Genomic DNA, 24,882 nt, shown 5'->3' with positions numbered 1-24,882 from the left:
TGGGGAGGGTAGGGAGATGTAAGTTTCACCCCCATGTTTCCCCCTTATGATGGAGGGATTGACTGGGAGCTGTGGCTTACTGCCACTGCCTAGCATCACAAGAGAGGATCATACCACATATCACTGGGCAAGAAAAGATCAAAATTGAAAGTGTGATTTCCACTGAGTATGTTTTTCATACCATCATAAAGTTAAAAAATTGTAAGTTGAGCCATTGTGAATTGGTGATTATTTGTACAAATATTTCCCAATAAGATTATACCTACAGGTACCAGAGGTTAAGACTTTTTGAGAGATACCATTTGATCCACAATACCCTTGAACAGGGACAAAAACAATTGTGAAGACCATAATCCCAAAATACAAGTCTGCTGTGTACTCAAAAGCCTGAGACTTAATCCAAAGATTATAGAATGCTTTTTTGCAAACATTCTACTACAAACTAATAAACCTTCAAGGAAAATAGCAGTGGATTACAGACTATCTCTGAAGTGCAGCACAAAAGGAAGGGCTAACAGAGGAGATGAAAACAAGAAAAGTACAGGAATTTATTGCCTTTGAGACCCTCAGGAGAAAAAAAAAACATAAAACACAATACCACACTTTATCAGATTAATATAAATATTCATGCTAAAGCCCTATCTACTGAAATTGCAAAACATGCTAATACAAGAAATAACATAATTTGAAGAAACAAACCAACTTCAGAGCCAGACTTAAATATGACATAGGTACTGAAATAATCAATATCAATCTTTTTTTTCTGTGAAAAAATGTCACTGGAATGTTTAAAGGTATTACATTGAATCTGTAGAACATTTGGAATAGTATGAGCATTTTGACAATATTAATTCCTCCAATCCATGAAAACAGAGTACTGTACCATCTGTTTGTGCCTTCTTCAATTCTTTTCATCAATGTTTTAAAGTTTTATATGTAAAGATTGTTCACATCCAGAGTTAAATTTATTCCTAAGTATTCCATTTTTGTAGCTATTATCAATTAGATTATTTCCATAATTTCTTTTCAGATAGTTTTTGGTTGGTGTATAAAAGCACTACTAATTTTTGTATTATGTATTTGTAACCTGCAATGTTACTGAATTCACTAGTTATATCAGTTTTTGGTGGTATATTTACAGTTTTCTATATGTCATTAGCAAATAGAAATTTTCACTTCTTAAGTTCCTATTTTTTTGCCTTTTATTTTTCTCTTGATTAATTGCTCTGAATAGGTCTTCCAGTACTATGATGGAAGAAGAGTTGAGAGTAGGCACGCTTATCTTGTTCCTGAACTTAGAGGAAAAGCTCTCAATTTAGGACTCTGAATAAGTAAAGCAATCTTGAACAAAAAGAACAAAGCTTGAAACATGATACTGTCTGGCTTAAACATATATTACAAAGTTGTAGTAGTCAAACCAGCATGGTATTGGTACTAAAAATAGAATTTGGACCAGCAGTTAAGACCCCAGTTAAAATGCCCTTGTCCCATGTCAGAGTGCCTGTGTTCAATTCTTTTTTTTTTTTTTTTTTTTTTTTTGACAGGCAGAGTGGACAGTGAGAGAGAGAGACAGAGAGAGAAAGGTCTTCCTTTTGCCGTTGGTTCACCCTCCAATGGTCGCCGCTGCAGCCGGCGCACCGCGCTGATCCGATGGCAGGAGCCAGGATCCAGGTGCTTTTCCTGGTCTCCCATGGGGTGCAGGGCCCAAGCACCTGGGCCATCCTCCACTGCACTCCCTGGCCATAGCAGAGAGCTGGCCTGGAAGAGGGGCAACCGGGACAGAATCCGGCGCCCCGACCGGGACTAGAACCCGGTGTGCCGGCGCCGCAAGGTGGAGGATTAGCCTATTGAGCCACGGCGCCGGCTCCAATTCTTGGCTCTGGCTCCCAATCCTGGGTTCTTGACTATGAAGAGCTCACGGGGCAGTGAGTGATGGTTCAACTGGCTCCCAGCTACAGCCTATTCTAACCCTGGTCTCTGCAGGCATTTAGGGAGTGAGCAAATAGATGGGAGTTCTCTGTCTCTGTCTTTCTTTCTGTAGTATAAAGAAATAAGGAAAAAATGTAGATACACTTACAAGTGTAACATAACAGAAAGTCCCGAAGTGAACTTGTACATGGTATCAACCGATTTTTCAACAAGGCTGCCAAGAGCAAAATTGGAAAGGGTAGTATTTTTAATAAGTGGTTCTGAGAAAACTGGATATGCACACGCAGAAGAATTAAATCAGGCCCTTATCTCATATCGTATGTAAAAATCAACTAAAACTGATTTAAGATTTAAATGTAAGACCAGAAACAGAAAAACTAGTAGAAGAAAACATATGAGAAATCTCCATGAAATAGGTCCAGGCAATGATTCTTTTGCCATAAACTCAAAAGTATGGGAGGGGCTGGCGCTGTGGCGCAGTGGGTTAAAGCTCTGGCCCGAAGCACCGGCATCCAATATGGGCGACAATTTTAGTCCCGGCTGCTCCACTTCCAGTCCAGCTCTCTGCTATGGCCTGGGAAAGCAGTAGAAGGTGGAACCCGCATGGGGGACACGGAAGAAGCTCTTGGCTCCTGACTTTGGATTGGCTCAACTCCAGCTGTTGAGCCATCTGGGGAGTGAACCAGCAGATGGAAGACCCCTCTCTCTCTCTCTACCTCTCTCTGTAAGTCTTTCAAATTAATAAAAATAAATCTTGGGGGAAAAGTATGGGAAACATAAATACAATACTAAAAAAAAAATTCTGCATAGCCAAGGAAACAATCACCAGAATAAAGAAACAACCTACAGGGATGAGCATTTGGCTTAGCAGTTAAGCTGCTGCTTGGGTTGCCCACATTCTATATTAGATTGCCTGGGTTCAAGCCCTGGCTATTCTCCTGACTCCAGCATCCTGCAAATGTTCACTCTGGGAAGAAACAGGTGATGATTTGGGTCCCTGATATTCACATGGGTGGCATGAACTGAGTTCCAGGTTGTGGCTTCAGCCTGGCCCCACCTCTGCTATTGTAGGCATTTGAGGAATGAACCAGTGGATGGGAGAGCTTGTCTCTGTCTGTCTGTCTCTGTCTCTCTTTTTCTGCTTTCAAATTATTTCTTTATTTGATAAATAATTTAAAAAATGTATAGAATGGGAAAATATTTTCAAACTATATATTTCATAAAAGTTAACACCCAAAATATATAAGGAAATCAAACAACTTGATAGCAAGGAAATAAATAACTCAACTTAAAAACAGACAAGCAGGGCAGGTGTTGTGGTTAAGCTTCCAGCTGCAATGCCTGCCAACCACCTGGTAGACCCAGATGCAATTCCTGGCTCATTGCTTCATCCTGGCCCAACCCTGCCTACTGTGAGAATTTGGGGAGTGCACCAGCAAATAGAAAATATCTCTCCCTGTCTCTGTCTCTGTCTCTGTCTGTCTCTCTCTCTCCACCTACCTTGCTGTGTTACTTTGCCTTTAAAATAAATAAATATTTTAAAATGGGCAAAGAATCTGACTAGATATTTCTCAAGACATATAAAAGACTAACAGGTGTATGAAAAAAAGTTCAAAATCAATAATAAGAGAAACATGAATTAAAGCCATAGTTCAACCTTTTAAAATGGCTATTATCAAAAGGATAAAATGTAACAAATGTTGATAAAGATGTAGGGAAAAGGTAACCCTTGCACACTGTTGATGAGAATGTAGATTATTGACAAGTGTGGATATTCCCCCACCCCAAAAAAGTAGAACTACCATATGATACAGTAATCTCATTATGAGGTATATATCCAAAGGAAATGAAATCAAAGGGACATCTGCACTCCCATTGTACCACAGTGGTTTATTGTACCACTGTATACCATAGCCAAGAAATAGAAACAACCTAAGTGCTCATGCACTGATGAATGGATGAAGAAAGTGTAGTACATATACATAATGGAAAACTATTCTGCCTTTAAAATGAAAAAAACATTTTGTTGTTGACAATAACATGAAAGTACCTGGAGGACATTTTGCTAAGTGAAATAAGCCAGACACAGAAGGACAAGCATTGCATGATCTCACTCATATGTGGAATCTAAAAAGAAAAGTTGGTCTTGAAAGGGAGCAAAAAATGGAGGGAAGTATGATTATCTTCTCAGATTTCTATGAAATACACAAATGCCCATCAACAGTAGACTGGATAAAGAAATCATGGGACATGTACTCTATCGAATACTATACAGCAGTCAAAAACAATGAAACCCGGTCATTTGCAACAAGATGGAGGAATTTGGAAAACATCATGCTGAGTGAATTAAGCCAGTCCCAAAGGGACAAATATCATATGTTCTCCCTGATCGGTGAAAACTAACTGAGCACCAAAGGGGAAACCTGTTGAAGAGAAATGGACACTATGAGAAACAGTGACTTGATCAGCCCTTGTCCTGACTATTGATGTACAATGTAATACTTTATCCATTTTAGTATTTTTTTTCGTTCTAGTACTATTGGCTGAACTCTGTAATTAACACACAATTATTCTTAGGTGTTTAAATTTTAACTGAAAAGTGATCCCTGTTAGGAATTTGGAAAACATTATGCTGAGTGAAATAAGCCGGTCCCAAAGGGACAAATATCATATGTTCTCCCTGATTGGTGACAACTAACCGAGCACCAAAAAGGAAACCTGTTAAAGTGAAATGAACATTATGAGAAACGGTGACTTGATCAGCCCTTGCCCTGACTGTTGATGAACAACTTAATATGTCATCCCTCTTAGTATATTTTTTGTTTGTTCTACTTAATACTTTTGGTTGAATACTGTAATCAATACACAGTTATTCTTAAGTGTTGAAACTTAACTGAAAATTGATTGCTGTTAAATATAAGAGTGGGAATAAGACAGAGAGGAGATGTACAGTTTGGGACATGCTCAAGTTGACTTGCCCCAAACGGTAGAGTTAGAAACATGCCAGGGGATTCCAATTCAATCCCATCAAGGTGGCATGTACCAATGCCATCTCACTAGTCCAAGTGATCAATTTCTGTTCACAATTTATCATAATGATAGGACTAAGAACCAAAGGGATCACACAAACAAGACTAGTGTCTGCAAATACTAACTGATAGAATAAAAAAGGGAGAGAACGATCCAATATGGGAAGCGAGATACACAGCAGACTCATAGAATGGCAGATGTCCTAAACAGCACTCTGGCCTCAGAATCAACCCTTAAGGCATGCGGATCCAGCTGAAATGCCCATGAGAGTATTTCAGGCATGGAAAGCCAAGACACTCTGGCAAAAAAAAAAAAAAATGACGTAAATGAAAGATCTCTATGAGTGAGATCCCAGTGGAAAGAACAGGTCAGCAAAGAAGGAGGTACCTTTCTCTGAACGGAGGAGAGATCTTGCACTCTGACTACGACCTTGTCTAAATATAATCAGAGTCAGTGAACTCAAAAGGCTTCCCTAGCCTTGGCAACTCATGACTAGAGCCTAGGGTGATTACTGATGGCATAAACAAGAGTGTCAATTTGTTAAGTCAACAACAGGAGTCACTGTGCACTTACTCCTCATGTAGGATCTCTGTCCTTAGTGTGCTGTACATTGAGATTTAATGCTATAACTAGTACTCAAACAGTATTTTTCACTTTATGTTTTTGTGTGGGTGCAAACTGTTGAAATCTTTACTTAATGTATGCTAAACTGATCTTCTGTATATAAAGATAATCGAAAATGAATCTTGATGTGAATGGAAGGGGAGAGGGAGCGGGACAGGAGAGGGTTGTGGGTGGGAGGGAAGTTATGGGGGGAGCCATTGTAATCCATAAGCTGTACTTTGGAAATTTATATTCATTAAATAAAAGTTAAAAAAGAAATACATGAAATCCATTCTCTTTATATTAACAAGACATTTTTTAAAACTTGGTCTCATAAAGCCTGAGAATATAATGGTAGTTACCAGAGGCTGGTAGGAGTAGTGGGGAGAGATGGATTGGGAAAGGTTATATGATGAGTACTGAGTTACAGTTTGATAGGAATAAGTTCTAGTGTTCTATTGAACAGTGAGGTGATGATAGATCATGATAATATACTTTATATTTTTCTTAGAAAAAGCAGTCAGGAAGAACCAAGTTGTTTCTTCGATTCTATGCTTAGAAGTCTCTTCACCTAAATATCCACTTTCATCAGACTCAAGTACTACCTTCCATAAAACACTAGAACATGAATATACTTCAGCTAAGCTGTCTTTCCAATATCCAAACTCATGATCTTTTCCATCTATGACCTCATTGGAATGATTTTTACTATCCCTATTTCTACCAACGTTGTGTTTATGATTGTATCCTTTCTAAGAAAATGGAGGCTTTCCTTCCAGCTCTCCTATTTTCTATCTGAGCCCTCACCAGAATTTCCTTTAGCAATCCCTTCATAGTAATCTCAGATTTTTCTAGCATGCACCTCAGAGCTATTTCAGCCTCTATCTACTACCCAGTTCTAAAGCTGCTTTCACATTTTTAGTTATTTGCTACATGAAGGTGTCACTTCCTGTACCAATTATTATATTTGTGTTCTTCAGAGAAAAATAAAAGAATAAAAAAGTAGAAAAAATAGAAAATGAACACACACACACACTGTATATATAGTTTTTCATGCTGCATAATTTTCCAGAAACTTTGGAAGATACATCCTATGTATGGATTTCAAATTTTTATCCCAAATAAACTTCTCTTTTAATTCAATTTTCTTTTTTTTTCTTTTTTTTTGACAGGTAGAGTTATAGACAGTGAGAGACAGAGAGAAAGGTCTTCCCTCCCAATGGAAAAGTCTTCACTCCCCAAGTGGCTGCTAAGGCCGGCGCTGCACCGATCCAAAGCCAGGAGCCAGGTGCTTCTTCCTGGTCTTCCAAGCGGGTGCAGGGCCCAAGCACTTGGGCCATCCTCCACTGCCCTCCCAGACCACAGCAGAGAGCTGGACTGGAAGAGGAGCAACCGGGACTAGAACCCGGTGCCCATATGGGATGCTGGCACCGCAGGTGAAGGATTAACAAGTGAGCCACGGCGCTGACCCATTTTAATTCCATTTTCCATGAGCTTTTTGAAGTACTTTCATGTGTTTATGTATTTGTGTTTGTGTATATAAAATAAGGAAATGGTTCACAAAAGTATGGAGGCTGAAAAGTACTAGAACTTTCCATCTTCAAGCTGGAGACCCAAGAAAGCTAGTGGAGTAACTCCAGTTTAGTCTGAAGGCCAGAGAACCACTGGTGTGAAGCAGGCAAACAGAGAAATAATTCTCCCTTCATCTCTCTTTTTGTTCTAGTCAAATGCTCAATAGATTGGATGATGGTCACTCACATTGCAGAGGGCAATCTTTTTTCCATCTATTGACTGACATGCTAATCACTTCTTTAAAAAAAAAAATTTATTGGGGCCAGCAATGTGGTGCAGCTGATTAACGCCCTGGCCTGAAGCGCCAGCATCCCATATGGGCACCTATTTGAGACCCAGTTTCTCCACTTCCAATCCAGCTCTCTGTTATGGCCTGGGAAAGCAGTGGAAGATGGCCCAAGTCCTTGGGCCCCTACACCCATGTGGGAGACCCAGAGAAGCTCCTGGCTGTTGGCTTCGGATCGGCACAGTTCCAGCCATTGCGGACAATTGGGGAGTGAACCATCGGATGGAAGACCTCTCTCTCTCTCTCTCTCTCTCTCTACCTCTCCTCTCTCTGTGTAACTCTGAATTTCAAATAAATAAATAAATCTTTAAAAAAACATTTATTTGAATGTCAGAATGAGAGACAGAGAGAGAGATCTTCCAACTGCTGGTTCACTCTCCATAATGACCAGAGCTGGGCCAGACTGAAGCTAGGAGCCAAGAGCTTCATCCAGGTCTCCGATGTGGGTGGCAGGGGCCCAAACACTAGGGCCATCTTCTGCTGCTTTTTCCAGGCCATCAGCAGAGAGCTGGATTGGAAGTGGAGCAGCTGGGACTTGAATTGTTGCCCATATATGATGCTGGCATCTCAAGTGTTGGCTTTATCCACTATGCCACAATGCTGGCCCCGACATAGTAATCACTTCTTGAAACACCTTCACAAACACATAAAGAATTGATGTTTAGATAGACATCTGTGTGTCTTGTGGCTGTCAAGTTGGCACATACAATCAACTATTACCATGTTTTTCCTTGTTTTGTTTAGCACTTTTAAAATGTAAAAGCTGTTCTTATCTCGTAGGTTGTACGAATTAGGCAGTGGGATATTTGAACATTTTGTTGACTACTAGATTATCTCCATGTGATGACCAATCTGAATGAGGGTTAGTGGTACTTAATCACTTTTGTACTCCAAAGGCATGAGTTTAAATATGTTTAGGTTATGGATACCTTGAAATTATACACTCATGCACACACATATGCTTGCAAGCACACACACAATTTCACTTACCATTCCATAAGTCTTGGGGCAAGAACTCCAATTTTAGGGCACTGCCAAATGAATAACCACATTCCATAGTATCACTAGTTACGTCAGAGACTCTGAGTGAACTTAACTATCTGAATTTTCAAGCACTGAAGTGAGGTATACCTTGAAGTAAAGATGCTTTAAAAGCATGAGTCACTCACAGACCAAGTGACTCAAAGAAGACCAAATATTGGCTCATGCTATAGGTATATATGATGATGGTGCCTCAATAATCCATAGTGCTTATCTCCTATAAAGCCCAAGCCTGCTTGAAAGGGCAGGCATTTTCTTCAGGTAATATATGTCCTTCTATCTTTTTTTTTAACTTTTATTTAATGAATATAAATTTCCAAAGTACGATTTATGGATTACAATGGCTTCCCCCACATACCGTCCCTCCCACCCACTACCCTCCCCTTTCCCACTCCCTCTCCCCTTCCATTCACATCAAGATTCATTTTCGATTATCTTAATATACAGAAGATCAGCTTAGTATACATTAAGTAAGGATTTCAACAGTTTGCTCACACGAAAACAAAAAGTGAAAAATAATAGATGATTTTTTTTAAATGATGATGAAATCAGATCAGACCTATTGTCATGTTTAATCCCAGTGAGAGTCAAGTTGGGAGTTGACAATTTTTTTTTTTTACAGAGGATCAGTTTAGTATACATTAGGTAAAGATTTCAACAGTTTGCACCCCCATAAAAACACAAGTGAAATATATTGTTTGAGTACTCGTTATAGCATTAAATCTCAATACACAGCACATTAAGGACAGAGATCCTACATGAGGAGTAAGTGCACAGTGACTCCTGTTGTTGACTTTACCAATTGACACTCCTGTCTATGGCATCAGTAGTCTCCCTATGCTCCGGTCATGAGTTTCCAAGGCTATGGAAGCCCTCTGAGTTCTCCGATTCTTATCCTGTTTAGACAAGCTCATAGTCAAAGTGGAGGTTCTCTCCTCCCTTCAGAGAAAGGTACCTCCTTCTTTGAAGACCTGTTCTTTCCACTGGGATCTCACTCGCAGAGATCTTTTGCCAGAGTGTCTTGGCTTTCCATGCCTGAAATACTCTCATGGGCTTTTCAGCCAGATCCGAATGCCTTTAGGGCTGATTCTGAGGCCATGCTCAAGCTGACTTGCCCCAAATGGTAGAGTTAAAAACATACCAGGGGATTCCAATTCAATCCCATCAAGGTGGCATGTACTCTCTCTATCTCACTATTCCAAGTGATCAATTTCAGTTCACAATTGATCATAATGAAAGGACTAAGAGTCAAAGGGAGCACATAAACAAGTCTAGTACCTGCTAACACTAACTGATGGAATAAATAAAGGGGAGAGTGATCCAACATGGGAAGTGAGATACTCAGCAGACTCATAGAATGGCAGATGTCCTAAATAGCACTCTGTCCTTCTATCTTTATGCCTAACTTAGGCAATGGAATTTTATATAATATTCTCAGAGTTTCTGTTGCCCACTTATTTGAGTATAGGTCACATTTCTGTTTGTATGCATTTCTCATGATGTTTTGTTGAAAAATTGGGCATTTTAAATAAAGTTGCAGAAGATGAGTTCTAATCTCCCCAGGGAGTATCAGTGATATGTTTTTGTATTTTTTGAATTTGCTCTGCATGTGTTTACAGCTTTCCAAATACCAAGGATGTATGGGAGTTTTTCCAGATCTATCATAGCTGATTCCCTGGATCCTCTTGTTATATTTCTGGCTGTTCTTCTGGTCTGTTGCTTGCCCCAGCAAGTATGCCTTCCTTGATAATTTTTAACAACACCCAGAAGCATAGGATTTTTTTGGGGGGGGGGGGTGCTCTGCTCCAAATCAAGTTAGTTTCTTTCAGTAGCTGGTTTTCTTAGCTTATCCATTCCCTTATAGGACTACTCCTGATAGACCTGGGGTAGAGATAGGGAGTGGGAGCAGCCCAGGATAAAACACACTACAGATTCTCACTGTTCTTACAACATGTGGTTCAGTCGTTTTTCTTAATAAATACTTCTTTTACAAACCAAATTTTATTGTTTATATTTAAAGTCTGTAACATGATGTTATGAGATATGTAAATGGTAAAATGGTTACCATTGTGAAGCAAAATGCCAAATCCATCATCATTTCAGAAAGTTAGCCACTTTTGTTTGTGTGGCAAGAGCAACTTCAATCTACTTGTCTATCAAAAATTCCAAATATAATATACTATTCTTAACTATACTCATAATCTTCATGTTGTACATTAGATCTCTAGATTTGTTCATCCTAAATATCTGCTACTTTATATCTTTTGACCTATATCTCACCATTTCCTTCCCCCATCCTTGATAAACCATTGTTTGATTTTCTGTAGTTGTATATTTGAATTATTTTTCATTTGAATTCCACATAGTTGGTTGTACCTGAGAAAGTATGTGGGAAAATTACTTTGAATATATGTTTATTTTGGTGCAAAAATTTTTGAAATTCATATATAGATTTTTTATAATACATATTTTCCATAAATTTTTTGAAGACCTCTTATACATGAAATCACACAACATTTTTCTCTCTGTGTGTGACTTATTTCACTTAGTTTGATGTCCTTCAGGCTCATCCATGTTGTGGTAAATGTCAGGATTTCCTTCTGTGTTAGGGCTAAAATATGTTTCTATATATATATATATATTCACAGTTATTATATATAATGTGCATAATATGTATAATCACACTTTTTGTCATCCATTGACAGACACTTATCTTGTTTCTCTATCTTGGCTATTATGAATGATGCTACAATGAACTTTGGAGTACAGATATCATCACAAGATGATGATTTCATTTTATTTGAGTATATACCCAGGAGGAAAAACAATGAAGTTGGACTCCAATCTTACACATACACAATAATCAACTCAAAATGAATAGAATACCAAAACATCAAACCTAAAACCATACAACTAGAATAAAAGAGAAGGAAAAGCTCCTTGACATTGATCTTGGCAAGAGTTTTTTTTTTTTAAGATATCACACCCAAAGCTCAGACTAATAATAGAAAATTAATAAATAAATAAATCCACATCAATGAACTAAAAAACCTCTGCTCAGGAAAGGAAACAATCAGCAAAATGAAATGGTAGTCTACAGGTTGTGAAAATACATTTGCAAACCATATATCTCATCAGGGGTTAATATCCAAAATTTATTTTAAAAAGTCATCCAAATCAATAGCATTAAAATACATAAGCCAATTAAAAAGAGACTAAAGGATCTGAATAAACATTTCTTCAAAAAAGTCATAAAAGTGGCCAACAATAGGTATTCGAAGAGATGTTCAACATCACTAATCATCAGGGAAATGCAAATGAAAACTGTGAAATGCCACCCAACGCCCATAACCTATTGTTGGAAAGACAAGAAATAACAGATGTTGGTGAGAATATGGAAAAGAAGGATCCCTGTACACTGCTGGTGAGATCATAGATTGGTGAAGCCATTGTGGAATATAGTGTAGAGAATTCTAAAGAAATTAAAGATACAAAAAATGGTTCTTAATTTGCCTTATGCCTTTGGACAAACTTCTAGATTCTTAAAACGGTTGGTGTTTTTTTTTTTTCACATTCCTTCTGCCCACCCCCATAAGTCTTATCATTGCTTTTGGAAGAGAGAATTCACCAAGCTCCACACTCTTCACTCCCACAGGTCTCACCTTCAGATTCCCAAAGCTATACTTTTAGAAATACTGGTGTTGTAGGGTATTGGATTAGATGATTTGGGTTCATGTCCTAGCTCTACCACCTAGTTGTTATATTATCTTACAAAATTAGTATATATTATCTTACAAAGTCAGTTAACCTCTCTGAGCTTTAATTTCTTTTTCCTTAAAATGATAACGGTACTGCTATTGAAAGTTTATATGAGAAATACACGTTCAGCATTTTTTAAAATATGGATAAACCATAGCTTATTCAGCTATTCCTCCTCTTTCTCCACTGAAAAACCTTTTGTCTTATTTTCTAATCATTTTTTGAAATCATAACACTATTACGAGTATCCTTGTGTGCACCTCCAAATGAGTGACTATTTCTATAAAACAAATACTGAGAGGTGAATTTCTGGATCAAGCAACAAATATGCACATTTAAAAATTATATTCTTTGAAAAAATTATATTCCTTGAGTTTTCAGTATGGCTTTTTTTTTTAGATTTATTTATTTACTTGAAAGTCAGAGTTACACAGAGAGAGGAGAGGCAGAGAAAGAGAGAAAGAGGTCTTCCATCTGATGGTTCACTCCCCAGATGGCCTCAATGGCCGGAGCTGTGCAGATCCAAACCAGGAGCCAGGAGCTTTTTCTGGGTCTCTCACGCAGGTGCAGGGGCCCAAGAACTTGGGCTATCTTCTGCTTTCCCAATCCATAGCAGAGAACTGGATCAGAAGCAGAGCAACCGGGTCTCGAACCAGCGCCCATATGGGATGCCGGCACTTCAGGCCAGGGCATTAACCTCTGCGCCACAGTGCCAGCCCCTCAATATGGCTTTGACAATTTGTATTCCTATTACCAATGTTCACAAGTGTGCATTTCTTCACATCCATGAAAACACTCATTGTAATAAAATTTTAAAAGTTCTGTCACTCTACTAGACATAAAATGATATCCCATTTTGGTTGTAATACCCATTCCTTTGAATACTACTAAGCAGAGAAGGGCTTCATGTGTTTACTGGTCTCTTCTAAAGACTTTCCTGCTGGTATCCTTGACCTCTTTTCCTGTTGAGTTTTAATCTTAGCGATCACAGAGATTTATTCTATACACTGGGCATTAATCCTTTTTTGTTACAAATATTTTCCTTGTTACTTTGCCTTTTAACTACTAATTTTAATAACACTTATTGAGTAGTTCATCTTTTTTCCACATTATGAAATTCTATATTTTTCATATACTATGTTTCCATGTATACATGTGTCTGCTTTGGGATTCTATTCTGTCCTCTTGATCTATTCATCTATTCTACATCAGTTCTATACTTTTAAACTGACTATTTGCAGGGACAGGGGTTTGGCTTGGGACATCTGCATCCCATATCAGAGTGCCTGGGTTCTAGTCCTGGCTCCACTCTCCATTCCAGCTCCCTGCTAACACACATGCTGGGAGGTAGCAGGTGTTGGCTTAAGTCATCCACCCACATGGAAGACACTGGGGAGTAAATCAGTGGATGGGAGATCTCTCTCACTGTCTATATTTATCCCAGTATGAATTTTGAAATTAACTTGTTCAGAACATGAAAAGTTTCACTAGAATACAAGTTGGAAACTGATGAAATATTTGTATTAATTTATAAGAGAATTTATATTTTGCCTTATTGAAATTGTCCATCATTGAACATGATATTTCTCTGTTCAAGTATCTTTCAAGTCCTTTAAGATAGTTATATAGATTTCTTTACATCAGTCCTCAATATTTTTTGTGTATTCCCAGATACTTCATAATTTTTACTGCCTTTGTAAACTTTTCTAAATGAGAAAATGAGTGTCTAGAAGAGTTTGGTGGGATTTTTAAAAAATATTTATTTATTTACTTATTTATTTATTTGAAAAGCGGAGTTACAGGGAGAGAGAAAGAGAGACTGACACAGAGAGAATCTTCCATCTGCTAGTTCACTTCCCAGATGGCCACAATGGCTGGGGCTGAGCCAGTCTGAAACCAGAAGCGTCATCCAGGTATCCCATATGAGTGGCATGTAGGCCATCTTACACTGCTTTTCCAGGCTCATTAGCAGAGAGTGGATCAGAAGTGGGACAGCTGAGACCAGAACTGGCACCCATTTGAGATGTCAGGGTTTCAGGGGGGTAGCTTAACCTGATGTGCCACAGTGCCAGTCCCGAGGGTATGTTTTAAATTTGGTATAGCTTCAAACTAACAGAAAAGTTGCTAGAATAATGCAAGGACCTCCTATATACCCTCACCTACTCATGTTTCCTTTTCTAATACTTTAATGGTTTTATGTCCCAAATTTAGAACTCTTTATCCTGGTGATCATACAACTACATGAGATATGGTGACAAGAGATATGAGATATATGTTGATCTTTTTTAAATAGATACCTAGCTGTCCAAATAGCATTTATTTTAAAAAATCATCTCCTAAGTAATTTTATCTACCACTTTATTACATGGGAAATTTCCATATAATGTAGGGGTATATTTCTGGAATTTTTATACTCTTCCATTGTTTTGTCTTGTCCTATACCAACACCATACCATTTGAATCATCGAAATTCTATCGTATGTTTTAATAAATGATGATAGTCTCTACCTTGTTAATTTCACATGTATCTTGGTAGAAGACTTTTAGAATAAAGTTCTCTGGCAACAGATTTTTGTTTTGTTTTATTTTCCTAAATAAGTGTTCCTGATGAATGTGATCTTTTCCCTTAGAACTACAGTATGCTAACACTGTGATGCGCTTTGATTATGTCTGGCTTCGAGATCACTGCCGGTCAGCATCTTGCTACAACTCTAAGACTCATCAGCGCAGCCTGGACACTGCCAGCGTGGATTTATGTATCAAGCCAAAGACCATACGTTTGGATGAGACCACGCTCTTTTTCACTTGTAAGTGGACAGGAGACTTACTATTTGGGTAACTCTTCTATGGAATAATTGTGAAAATTGGATTTTCCCTTTCCAAAAAAGGACATTCTTTTAGTTACATTTCTTTTTTTTCCCTTGCTTTAGAAGCATTTTTTGTGCTTCTTGTTTTTCTCTTTAGATAAAATCATAATCCACAGCTAATACCTTATGTAATAGTGAGCCCAAAACTTTCCCTCTACAATAGGGAATATGACAAGGATGTCTGCTCTCACTACTCTCATTTAAAATCTAATCCCACCATTCTTATTAATCATAATATTGAACATTGTAGTCACTACAATAAGGCAAGAAAAAGACATAAGATACATACATATTGGAAAGGAAAAAATAAAACTCATTATGTGCAGATACATGACTGACTATATAAACAACTGCATAATTACTACATTGTGGGGAGCAACTGGGAGCAACTCGGACTAGACTAAGTTACTGGAATTAAGACTAATTCTATGCATCTGCTTTCCCACAATATGGCGCTGAGAAGGGAAACAGCTTCTACACAGCTGCCTCCAGTTCAACCAATAAACTGTGGGACCTGCTCCTGATTGGAGGAGAGCAGCGTACTCGGCGTGTGGGTAGCAGAGTTGGGATTGGTGGAAGAGGACTATAAAGGAGGAGAGAGACGGCATGCACCAGGAACATCTAAGGGGAACACCTGTGCAGCCCCCGAGAGAGCCGGCTGGCGGTGTGCCGCTCCCCCGCGGAAGTGGGGAATGTGGCAGGGGGAACCGCCCTTCCACGGAGGTGGAAGGGATGTTAGCCAACCCGGGAAGGACCAGCAGCCAACCCGGGAAGGACCAGTAGCCAACCCGGGAAGAACCAGCAGCAAACCCGGGGAGGGCCGAGCAGACAAAAGAACAACGCAGGGTTCAGTGTCGCTCCTCCATGAAGACGGGGAGCGACACTACATGACTACATAAACAAGTATCAAGTAATCTACAATAAAATACTAGAGTAAGTGAATTCATTAAAGCCACATGATGCAAGATGAACATATAAAATCAGTTGCATTTCTGTATACTTATTATAATCAGTATACAGAAATAGAAATGAAAAGCAGCCATTCAGTTGTTCCAAATAAATTAAAATAATTAAATATAAACCTAATAAGATATACGTGATAGAACAATACAAGACATACATGATAAAATTATAAAATACTGGTAAAAATGAATCAAGGGGGGCCTGAGTACTTGAAGAAGCAAACCACATTCATGGTTGGAAGACTCAATAAAATGTCATTTCTTTTTTTTAAGATGTATTTATTTATTTGAAAGGCAGAGTGACTGGGTTAGGGGAAATGGAGAGAGAGAGAGAAGAGAGAGAGATCTTTCATTCATTGGTTCTCTCCCCAAATTGCTGATCACAAAGTGGGGAAAGAAGGGTATATTGTAATGTACATGGTATTATTCTGTGGGCAATGTTTATAACTTTATATCAAGTAATATGACATTTACACCCTTTTTTCAATCTCTGTGTATACATTAGCAAGAAAATGCCGTATTTGTCTTTCTGTGTCTGGCTTATTTCACTTAGCATAATGATTTCCAAATATATATTTTGTTGCAAATGTCAGGTTTTCATTTTTTATGACTGAATATTTGTGTATATATACCACATTTTCTTTATCCAGTGATCAGTCAATGCACATATTTGTTGATTCCAATCTTTGCTTTTTTGAATTAGCCTGCTGTAAACATGAGAGTACAGGTATCTCTTTCATATGCTGATTTCACTTCCTTTGGTTATATTCCCAGAAGTGGGATGTCTGGGTCATAGAGTAGATCCATTTTTAGTTTTCTGAGGAATCTCCATACTGTTTTCCATAATGGTTATACTACATTTTGGTAAATTCTGTATCAAGATCTCAGCAAGATTATTTTGTAACTATAAATAAGCTTATTCTAAAATCTACATAGAAATTCATAGGCCCTAGAATAGCCAACACAATTTTGTAGTGTTTTTTTAAAGTTTTATTTTATTGTTGACACATAATAATTGTACAAGTTTTTGTGGTACAATGTTATGCTTCAATACGTGTATACATCATATAATGACCAATCAGGATGATTAATATATCCATCACTTCAGACATCTCATTTCTTTGTGACACAGCAGTCAAAATCCTCTCTTTTAGCTGTTTTGAAATATGCAATAAATTATTATTAACTATAGTTACTTTACTGTGCAATAAACCACCAGGATTTATTCTTTTTACTTAACTGTAACCAACCTCTCCATTTCCTCTCCTTCCCCTATGCTCCCCAGCCTCTGGTAACCACAATTCTTCTCTCTCTCTCTCTCTCTCTCTATATATATATATATATATATATAATCACACAATAGTAGGATTGTGGGTTCATATGGTAGTTCTAATTTTAATTTTTTAAGTGTAAGTTTATTCTTTAATATTATTTTATTGTCTCAAAATCATAGCATAAAGTGAAAATAGCTTTCACACCAGCCTTTTAGAATCAATGGATCATAATTAAACATTTAATTAAAAGATTTTTTAACTATTTATAAAACTTAAAATATTCTTGGACTGTCTGATAAATTATAAATTAAACTTTATCCTTGGAATTGAGGCCAAAAGTTTCCTAAATGTACTTTACTCTGTCATTTCATAACCTGCTATCCTGGGAAAAAAAGGTAACATTGAATATTGAATCTTAAGTGTAAGCAATTAAAATTATGTGCAATATAATGATGATATCCACTGGGTCAAATTCATGTTACAGGGGTAATCCTTCTAAGCAGTAACAAATTAGTAGTTTCATATTTCTGACTGTTAATGCCTCGAATAAAGATGGATTGTGCCTTGTGGCCTATAATTCACTTCAGTGAGTACATATAGAGAGAGAATGGAGTAATAAAATCAACCCAACTGTCCACTGAGAGAATCAATCACACTTTCTAGAATGGAACATTTGTTCGATAGAAAAGAAAATAATTTTCTTCTTTTCCAATTGCTATTGTTGATGCTACTTCCTGCTTTTCCATCAGCAAACTGTTCCTCAGTTCTTTTCTCTGGGTTGGCTCCCTTTTTCCACCACTATCTTGGTGAAGTTAGCTAGATTCTCCTAAGTGCTTTCTCTCTATTTATTATTTTTTTTTGAAGACGCATACTGTTTGTCACAATGGGTGTATTGAGCTACATTCACAGTGCTATGGTTTGAACAGAATTTAGCTCCCAAATTTAAACTCCAAAGTCATGGTTTGGTGGTTCTAGGAGAGTGGAGGCTTTATCCAATTATGATGATCAGGAGGCGGGCCTATGAGGAAGTACTTAGGTCATTAGAAGCATGCCCTCAGAAGGTAGTTCTCCCAAGGAGGTTGGTTATAAAAGCCAAGTTTGGCCCAGCCACTGTCTGCTTCCTGGGTTACCATGTAATCATTCCTCCACACACATTTTGCCATTGCCAATTCTCTGTCCTCACCAGATGGCCAAACCAGTGGGATCCACCCAATCCTGGACTGTGAATTCCAAAATCATAAGCCAAGATTAACCTCCTTCCTTCTTAAGTAGCTCTTCTTAAGTATTTATTATAATGGTGAAGTCTAATATACCTACCAATAGTGTACAAGGGTTCCTTTTTCTTCACATCCTCATGAGCACTTTGTCTCTGATCCTACACATTCTAACTGGATTTGGGTAATAGGTCATTGTGGTTTTGATTTACATTTTCCTAGTGAATAGTGATGGTGAGCATTTTTCCATATGCTTGCTGGCCATTTGTATGTCTTCTTTTTTTTTTTTAAGAATGAGTATAGATCATTTTTTTAAACTTTTATTTAATAAATATAAATTTCCAAAGTATAGTTTATGGATTACAATGGCTTTGGCCCCCCCATAACTTCCCTCCCACCCACAACCCTCCCCTTACCCGTTCCCTCTCCCATCCCATTCACATCAAGATTCCTTTTCAATTTTCTTTGTATACAGAAGATCAATTTAGTATATATTAAGTAAAGATTTCAACAGTTTGCACCCACACAAAAACACAAAGTGTAAGGTACTGTTTGAGTACTAGTTACAGCATTAATTCACATTGCACAACACATTAAGGACAGAGATCCTACATGAGGAGTAAGTGCACAGTGACTCCTGTTGTTGACTTAACAAATTGACACTCTTGTTTATGCCATCAGTAATCACCCTAGGCTCTAGTCATGAGTTGCCAAGGATAGGGAAGCCTTTTGAGTTCACTAACTCTGATCTTATTTTGACAAGGTCATAGTCAAAGTAGAAGTTCTCTCCTCCCTTCAGAGAAAGGTGCCTCCTTCTTTGATGGCCAGTTCTTTCCACTGGGATCTCACTCACAGACATCTTTCATATAGGTCCTTTTTTTGCCAGAGTATCTTGGCTTTCCATGCCTAAAATACTCTCATGGACTCTTCAACCAGATCTGAATGCCTTAAGGGCTGATTCTGAGGCCAGAGTGCTGTTTAGGACATCTGCCCTTTTACGAGTCTGCTGTGTATCCCGCTTCCCATGTTGGATTGTTCTCTCCTTTTTAATTCTATCAGCTAGTATTAACAGACATTAGTCTTGTTTATGTGATCCCTTTGACTCTTAGTCCTTTCATTATGATCAATTGTGAACTGAAACTGATCACTGGGACTAGTGAGATGGCATTGGTACATGCCACCTTGATTGGATTGAATTGGAATCCCCTGGCATGTTTCTAACTCTACCATTTGGGGTAAGTCCGATTGAGCATGTCCCAAATTGTTCATCTCCTCCCTCTCTTATTCCCACTCTTATATTTAACAGAGATCACTTTTCAGTTAAATTTCAACACTTAAGAATAATTGTGTGTTAATTACAGAGTTCAACCAATAGTATTAAGTAGAACAAAACAAAATACTAAAAGGGATAAAGTATTAAGTTGTTCCTTGACAGTCAGGACAAGGGCTGATCAAGTCATTGCTTCTCATAGTGTCCATTTCACTTCAACAGGTTTCCTTTTTGGTGCTTGGTTAGCTGTCACCGATCAGGGAGAACATATGATATTTGTCCTTTTGGGACTGGCTTATTTCACTCAGCATGTATGTCTTCTTTTAAGAAGTGTCTATTTAGGTGTTTTATCCAATATTTAATCAGGTTGTTTCATTTTCCATTTGCTGTTGAGTTCTTATAAATTCTGAGTATTAACCAGTTGTGCAGTTTGCAAATATTTTCTTTAGTTTATGGTTTTTTCCCATTGTTTCCTGTGCTGTACAAAAGCTCTTTATTTTGTCTATTTTTTTGCTTTTGTAGCCTATTCTTCTGGGGTCTTTTCCAAAAAGTCTTTGTCGCACCCAATGATGGGAAGTATCTTCCTGTGTTTTCATCTAGTAATTTCATAGTTTGGGATCTTACACTTAATTATTTAATCCATTTTGAGTTAATTTTGGTTTATGGTGAGTGATACATTATTCTACAAGTGGATGTCCTATTTCCCCACTACCATTTGTTGAAGAGAGTGTCCTTTTTCACATAAGTGTTTTTGACACCTTTGTCAAAAATCAGTTGTATTTTTTTCAGGGCTCTCTATTTTGTTCCATTGTCTTATGTGTCTTTTTATGCCAATACCATGCTGTTCTGGATACTATAACATTTTAATAGATTTTGAAGTCAGATGATATGATGTCTCCATCTTTTTTTCCTTTTACTCAGTATTACTTTGGTTATTCATGGTCTTTCATGGTTCTATGTGAATTTTAGAATTTTATTTTTAAATATTTATTTATTTATTTGAAAATCAGAGTTACAGAGAGAGGAGAGGCAGAGAGAGACAGAGAGGTCCTCCATCCGATGGTTCACTCCCCAATTGGCTACAACAACTAGAGCTGTGCCAATCCGAAGCCAGGAGCCAGGAGCTTCTTTCGAGTCTCCAACGTGGGTTTAGGGGCCCAAGGACTTGTGCCATCTTCTACTGCTTTCCCAGGCCATAGCAGAGAGCTGGATCAGAAGTGGAGCAGCTGAGTTGCAAATAGGCGCCCATATGGGATGCTGGCACTTCAGGCCAGGGCGTTAACCTGCTGTGCCACAGTGCCGGCCCCGAATTTTAGAATTTTAAAACAATTTCTGCCAAGAAATGCCATTGGTATTTTTTTAGGGATTGCATTGAATCTATAGGTTTCTCAGGGTAGTATGAGCATTTTAACAATATTAATTGTTGCGATCCATAAACATGAGATAAAGTGGGAAGAATCACTTCCTGGTCACTGAAGTAATGAAAACAATGTGTTATTTTTGGAAAGACAGACACATAGATCAATGGAATAGAATAGAAATCCTAGAAATAGATGCTCACAAATATAGTCAACTGATCTTTGGCAAAAGCCATTCAGTAAAGTATAAACTTTTCAACAATTGGTGCTGGTGCAATTAAATGTCCATGGAAGAGAGAAGGAAATTTCAATCTAAGTCTCACACCTTATAAAAAATTTAACTCAAAATAGATAAAAGACTTACATGTCAAACATAAGGAGAGCACCTTCAGGTCCTAAATGTGAGTAAGACTAAATAACTCTCAAACTCCAATTAGAAAATGGATAAAAGACATACACAGATATTTTACCAAATATTATATACAAATGGCAAATAAACATGTGAAAAGATGTTCAGCATCACTAACTATTAGAGAAGTGAAAATTAATATCACAATGAGATTTCACTATTATAACTATCTGAATGACTGAAATGAAAAATAATGACAACATCAAAGAAGGAGGTACCTTTCTCTGAAGGGAGGAGAGAACTTCCACTTTGACCATGGCCTTGTCTAAATATGATCAGAGTCGGTGAACTCAGGGGGCTTCCATAGCCTTGGCAGCTCATGACAAGAGCCTAGGGTGTTTACTGATGACATAAACAAGAGTGTCAATTTGTTAAGTCAACAACAGGAGTCACTGCGCACTTACTCCTTATGTAGGATCTCTGTCCTTAGTGTGCTGTACATTGAGATTTAATGCTATAACTAGTACTCAAACAGTATTTTTCACTTTATGTTACTGTGTGGGAGCAAACTGTTGAAATCTTTACTTAATGTATGCTAAACTGATCTTCTGTATACAAAGAGAATCGAAAATGAATCTTGATGTGAATGGAAGGGGAGAGGGAGTGGGAGATGGGAGGGTTGCGGGTGGGAGGGACGTTATGGAGGAGAAGCCATTGTAATCCATAAGCTGTACTTTGGAAATTTATATTCATTAAATAAAAGTTAAAAAAATGACAACAGTAATGCTGGAGATGATGCAGAGAAATTCTATCAGTCATATACTGCTAATATGAATGTAAAATGATACACCTACTCTGGAAAAACAGTTTTGGGTGTCTCTTAAAAAATCTGAAAGCATGGGGCCACCGCTGTGGAGTAGCAGATAAAGCCACCAACTGCAGTGCCTGCATCCCATATGGGCAATAGTTTGAGTGCTGGCTGTTACACTTCCAATCCAGCTCTCTGCTATGGCCTGGGAAAGCAGTGGAAGATGGCCCAAATGCTTGGGCCCCTGCACCCACATGGGAGACCCAGAAGAAGCTCCAGGCTCCTGGCTTTGGATCAGCGCAGCTCTGGCCATTGTGGCCATTTGGGGAGTGAACCAGTGGATGGAAGGACCCCGCCCCCGCTTCTGCCTCTCTAACTCTGCCTTTCAAATAAATACATAAATATTTAAAAAAATTTCTAAGCATGAAACTACCATACAACCAAGAAATCACACTCCTTGGCGTTTGTCCCAAAGATGAAAAAATCTGTGTTCACTCAAAAGCTATACATTAATGTTCATATTGGGTTGCATTCTCAGCTTCTAGCTCTGGCCTGGCCCAGCCCAGGCAATTGCAGACATGTAGAGAGTGAACCAGCAAATGGGAGCTTTCTGCCTCCCTATTTGTCTCTTTCTGTCTCCCTATCTCACAAATAAAAGAAAAAGCATGACATAGGAAGATTTATTTAAAAATAGCCAACTTAGCAAAATATGTGCAAAGTGTATAAAAAAGATTAAATCCACTTATAATATAAGGTACTATTGCCAAATTGTAAGAAAAGCACTAATATTCAAATGTGAGAAATGAGCAGACAAATCATTAAATTAAAAATCAGCCAACATTTTCTGTAAAGGACCAGATGGTAAATAATTTTAGGCTTTGTGGGCAGTATGGTCTCTGTCACAGCTATCCAGCTCTTCAGTGGAAGGGTGAAAACAGTTATAGAGTATATGTAACCAAATGGAAGTACATGCCTTCCAAAACCAGTGTTACAGAACAAGTGCCAAATCTGGATCATAGACAAGTTTGGTGACCTTTGCATTAAAAAAATACAGATATCTAACAAAAACAAAAATGTTATTAGTCTTATTAGTAAGCAGATAGATTCTAATTAAAGTTTGCAAAATAGTCTAAACTACCAGAATTTATCTTAAACAGAAAACTTTAATTTGCCAAACTAGAAAGGAATGCATTTAAAAATAATAACATTATGAACATTTTTCATGTGTCTTTTGGCTGTTTGGATTTCCTCTTTTGAAAAATGTCTATTGAGGTCCTTGGCTCATCTCTGAAGTGGGTTGTTTGTTTTGTTGTTTTGTAGTTTCCTGATCTCTTTGTAGATTCTGCTTATTAATCCTTTATTAGTTGTATAATTTGCAAATATTTTCTCTGATTCTGTTGGTTGCCTCTTCACCTTCCTGACTGTTTCTTTTGCCGTACAGAAACTTCTCAATTTGATGCAATCCCAATTGTTAATTTTGGCTTTGACTGCCTGTGCCTCTGGGGTCTTTTCCAAGAAGTCTTTGCCTATGCCAATATTTTGCAGGGTTTCTGCAATGTTCTCTAAAAATTTGATGGTGTCGGGTCATAGATTTAGATCTTTAATCCATGTTGAGTGGATTTTTGTATAAGGTGTAAGGTAGGGGTCTTGCTTCATGCTTCTGCACGTGGAAATCCAGTTTTCCCAGCACCATTTGTTGAATAGACTGTCCTTGCTCCAAGAATTGATTTTCTGACTTTCCCCTAATGGTAGAGCTAGAAACGTGCCATGGAACTCCAAATTCCATTAAGTTGTCAGGTACCAATGCCATCTACTAGTTAAAGTGATCAGTTTAAATTCATAATTGATTATAAAGATAGGATTAAGTGTCAAAGGGATCACATACATAATACCAGTGTCTGCTAATAATAATTGATAGAATTAAAAAGGAGAGAGTGACCCAATATGGGAAGCAGGATACACAGCAGACTCAGAATGGCAAACTCCCTAAACAGCACTCTGGCCTCAGAATCAGCCTTTAAGGCATTCAGATCTGGCTAAAAAGCCCATGAGAGTTTCTCAGGCATGGAAAGCGAAAACACTGTGGCAAAAATGACCTAAATGAAAGATCTCTGTGAGTGAGATCCCAGCGGAAAGAACAGGCCATCAAAGAAGGAGGTACCTTTCTCTGAAGGAGGGAGAGAATTTCCACTTTGATTATGGCCTTGTCTAAATAAGGTTGGAGTTCGTGGACTCAAGAGGCTTCCATAGCCTTGGCAGCTCATTGCAAGAGCCTCGGGTGATTACTGACGTCATAAATAAGAGTGTCAATTGTTAAATCAACAATAGGAGTCACTGTGAACTTACTCCCCATGTAGAATCTCTGTCCTTAATGTGTATACTATGCAAATTAACAGTAAAACTAGTATTCAAACAGTACTTTATACTTTGTGTGTCTGTGTGGGTGCAATCTGTTGAAATCTTTACTTGGTATATACTAAGTTGATCTTCTGTATATAAAGATAATTAAAAATGAATCTTAATGAAGAATGGGATGGGAGAGGGAGTAGGAGATGGGATG

At 37.9% G+C, this 24,882-nt stretch overlaps 1 protein-coding gene across 9 annotated transcripts in view; it reads left to right on the top strand.

Moving 5' to 3' along the window:
• Positions 1–24,882, top strand: part of TMLHE (trimethyllysine hydroxylase, epsilon) — a 99,344-nt gene that overhangs the window by 28,714 nt on the left and 45,748 nt on the right. For 5 of the 9 annotated variants that reach the window (XM_008249465.5, XM_070066878.2, XM_008249466.5 and 2 more), the window contains one exon: positions 14,851–15,027. The exons of the other annotated variants lie outside the window; for them this stretch is intronic. In XM_008249465.5, coding sequence (XP_008247687.1) covers positions 14,851–15,027 — 177 coding nt within the window. The remainder of the gene's footprint in view (positions 1–14,850; positions 15,028–24,882) is intronic. 9 annotated transcript variants of the gene reach the window in all.

This window comes from Oryctolagus cuniculus, chromosome X (assembly GCF_051225735.1).
Source record: "Oryctolagus cuniculus isolate XC-2025 breed Fujian yellow rabbit chromosome X, ASM5122573v1, whole genome shotgun sequence".
Classification (NCBI taxonomy): domain Eukaryota; kingdom Metazoa; phylum Chordata; class Mammalia; order Lagomorpha; family Leporidae; genus Oryctolagus; species Oryctolagus cuniculus.
Note: the sequence above shows the minus strand (reverse complement) of the source record. Positions and strands in the feature narration are given on the sequence as shown.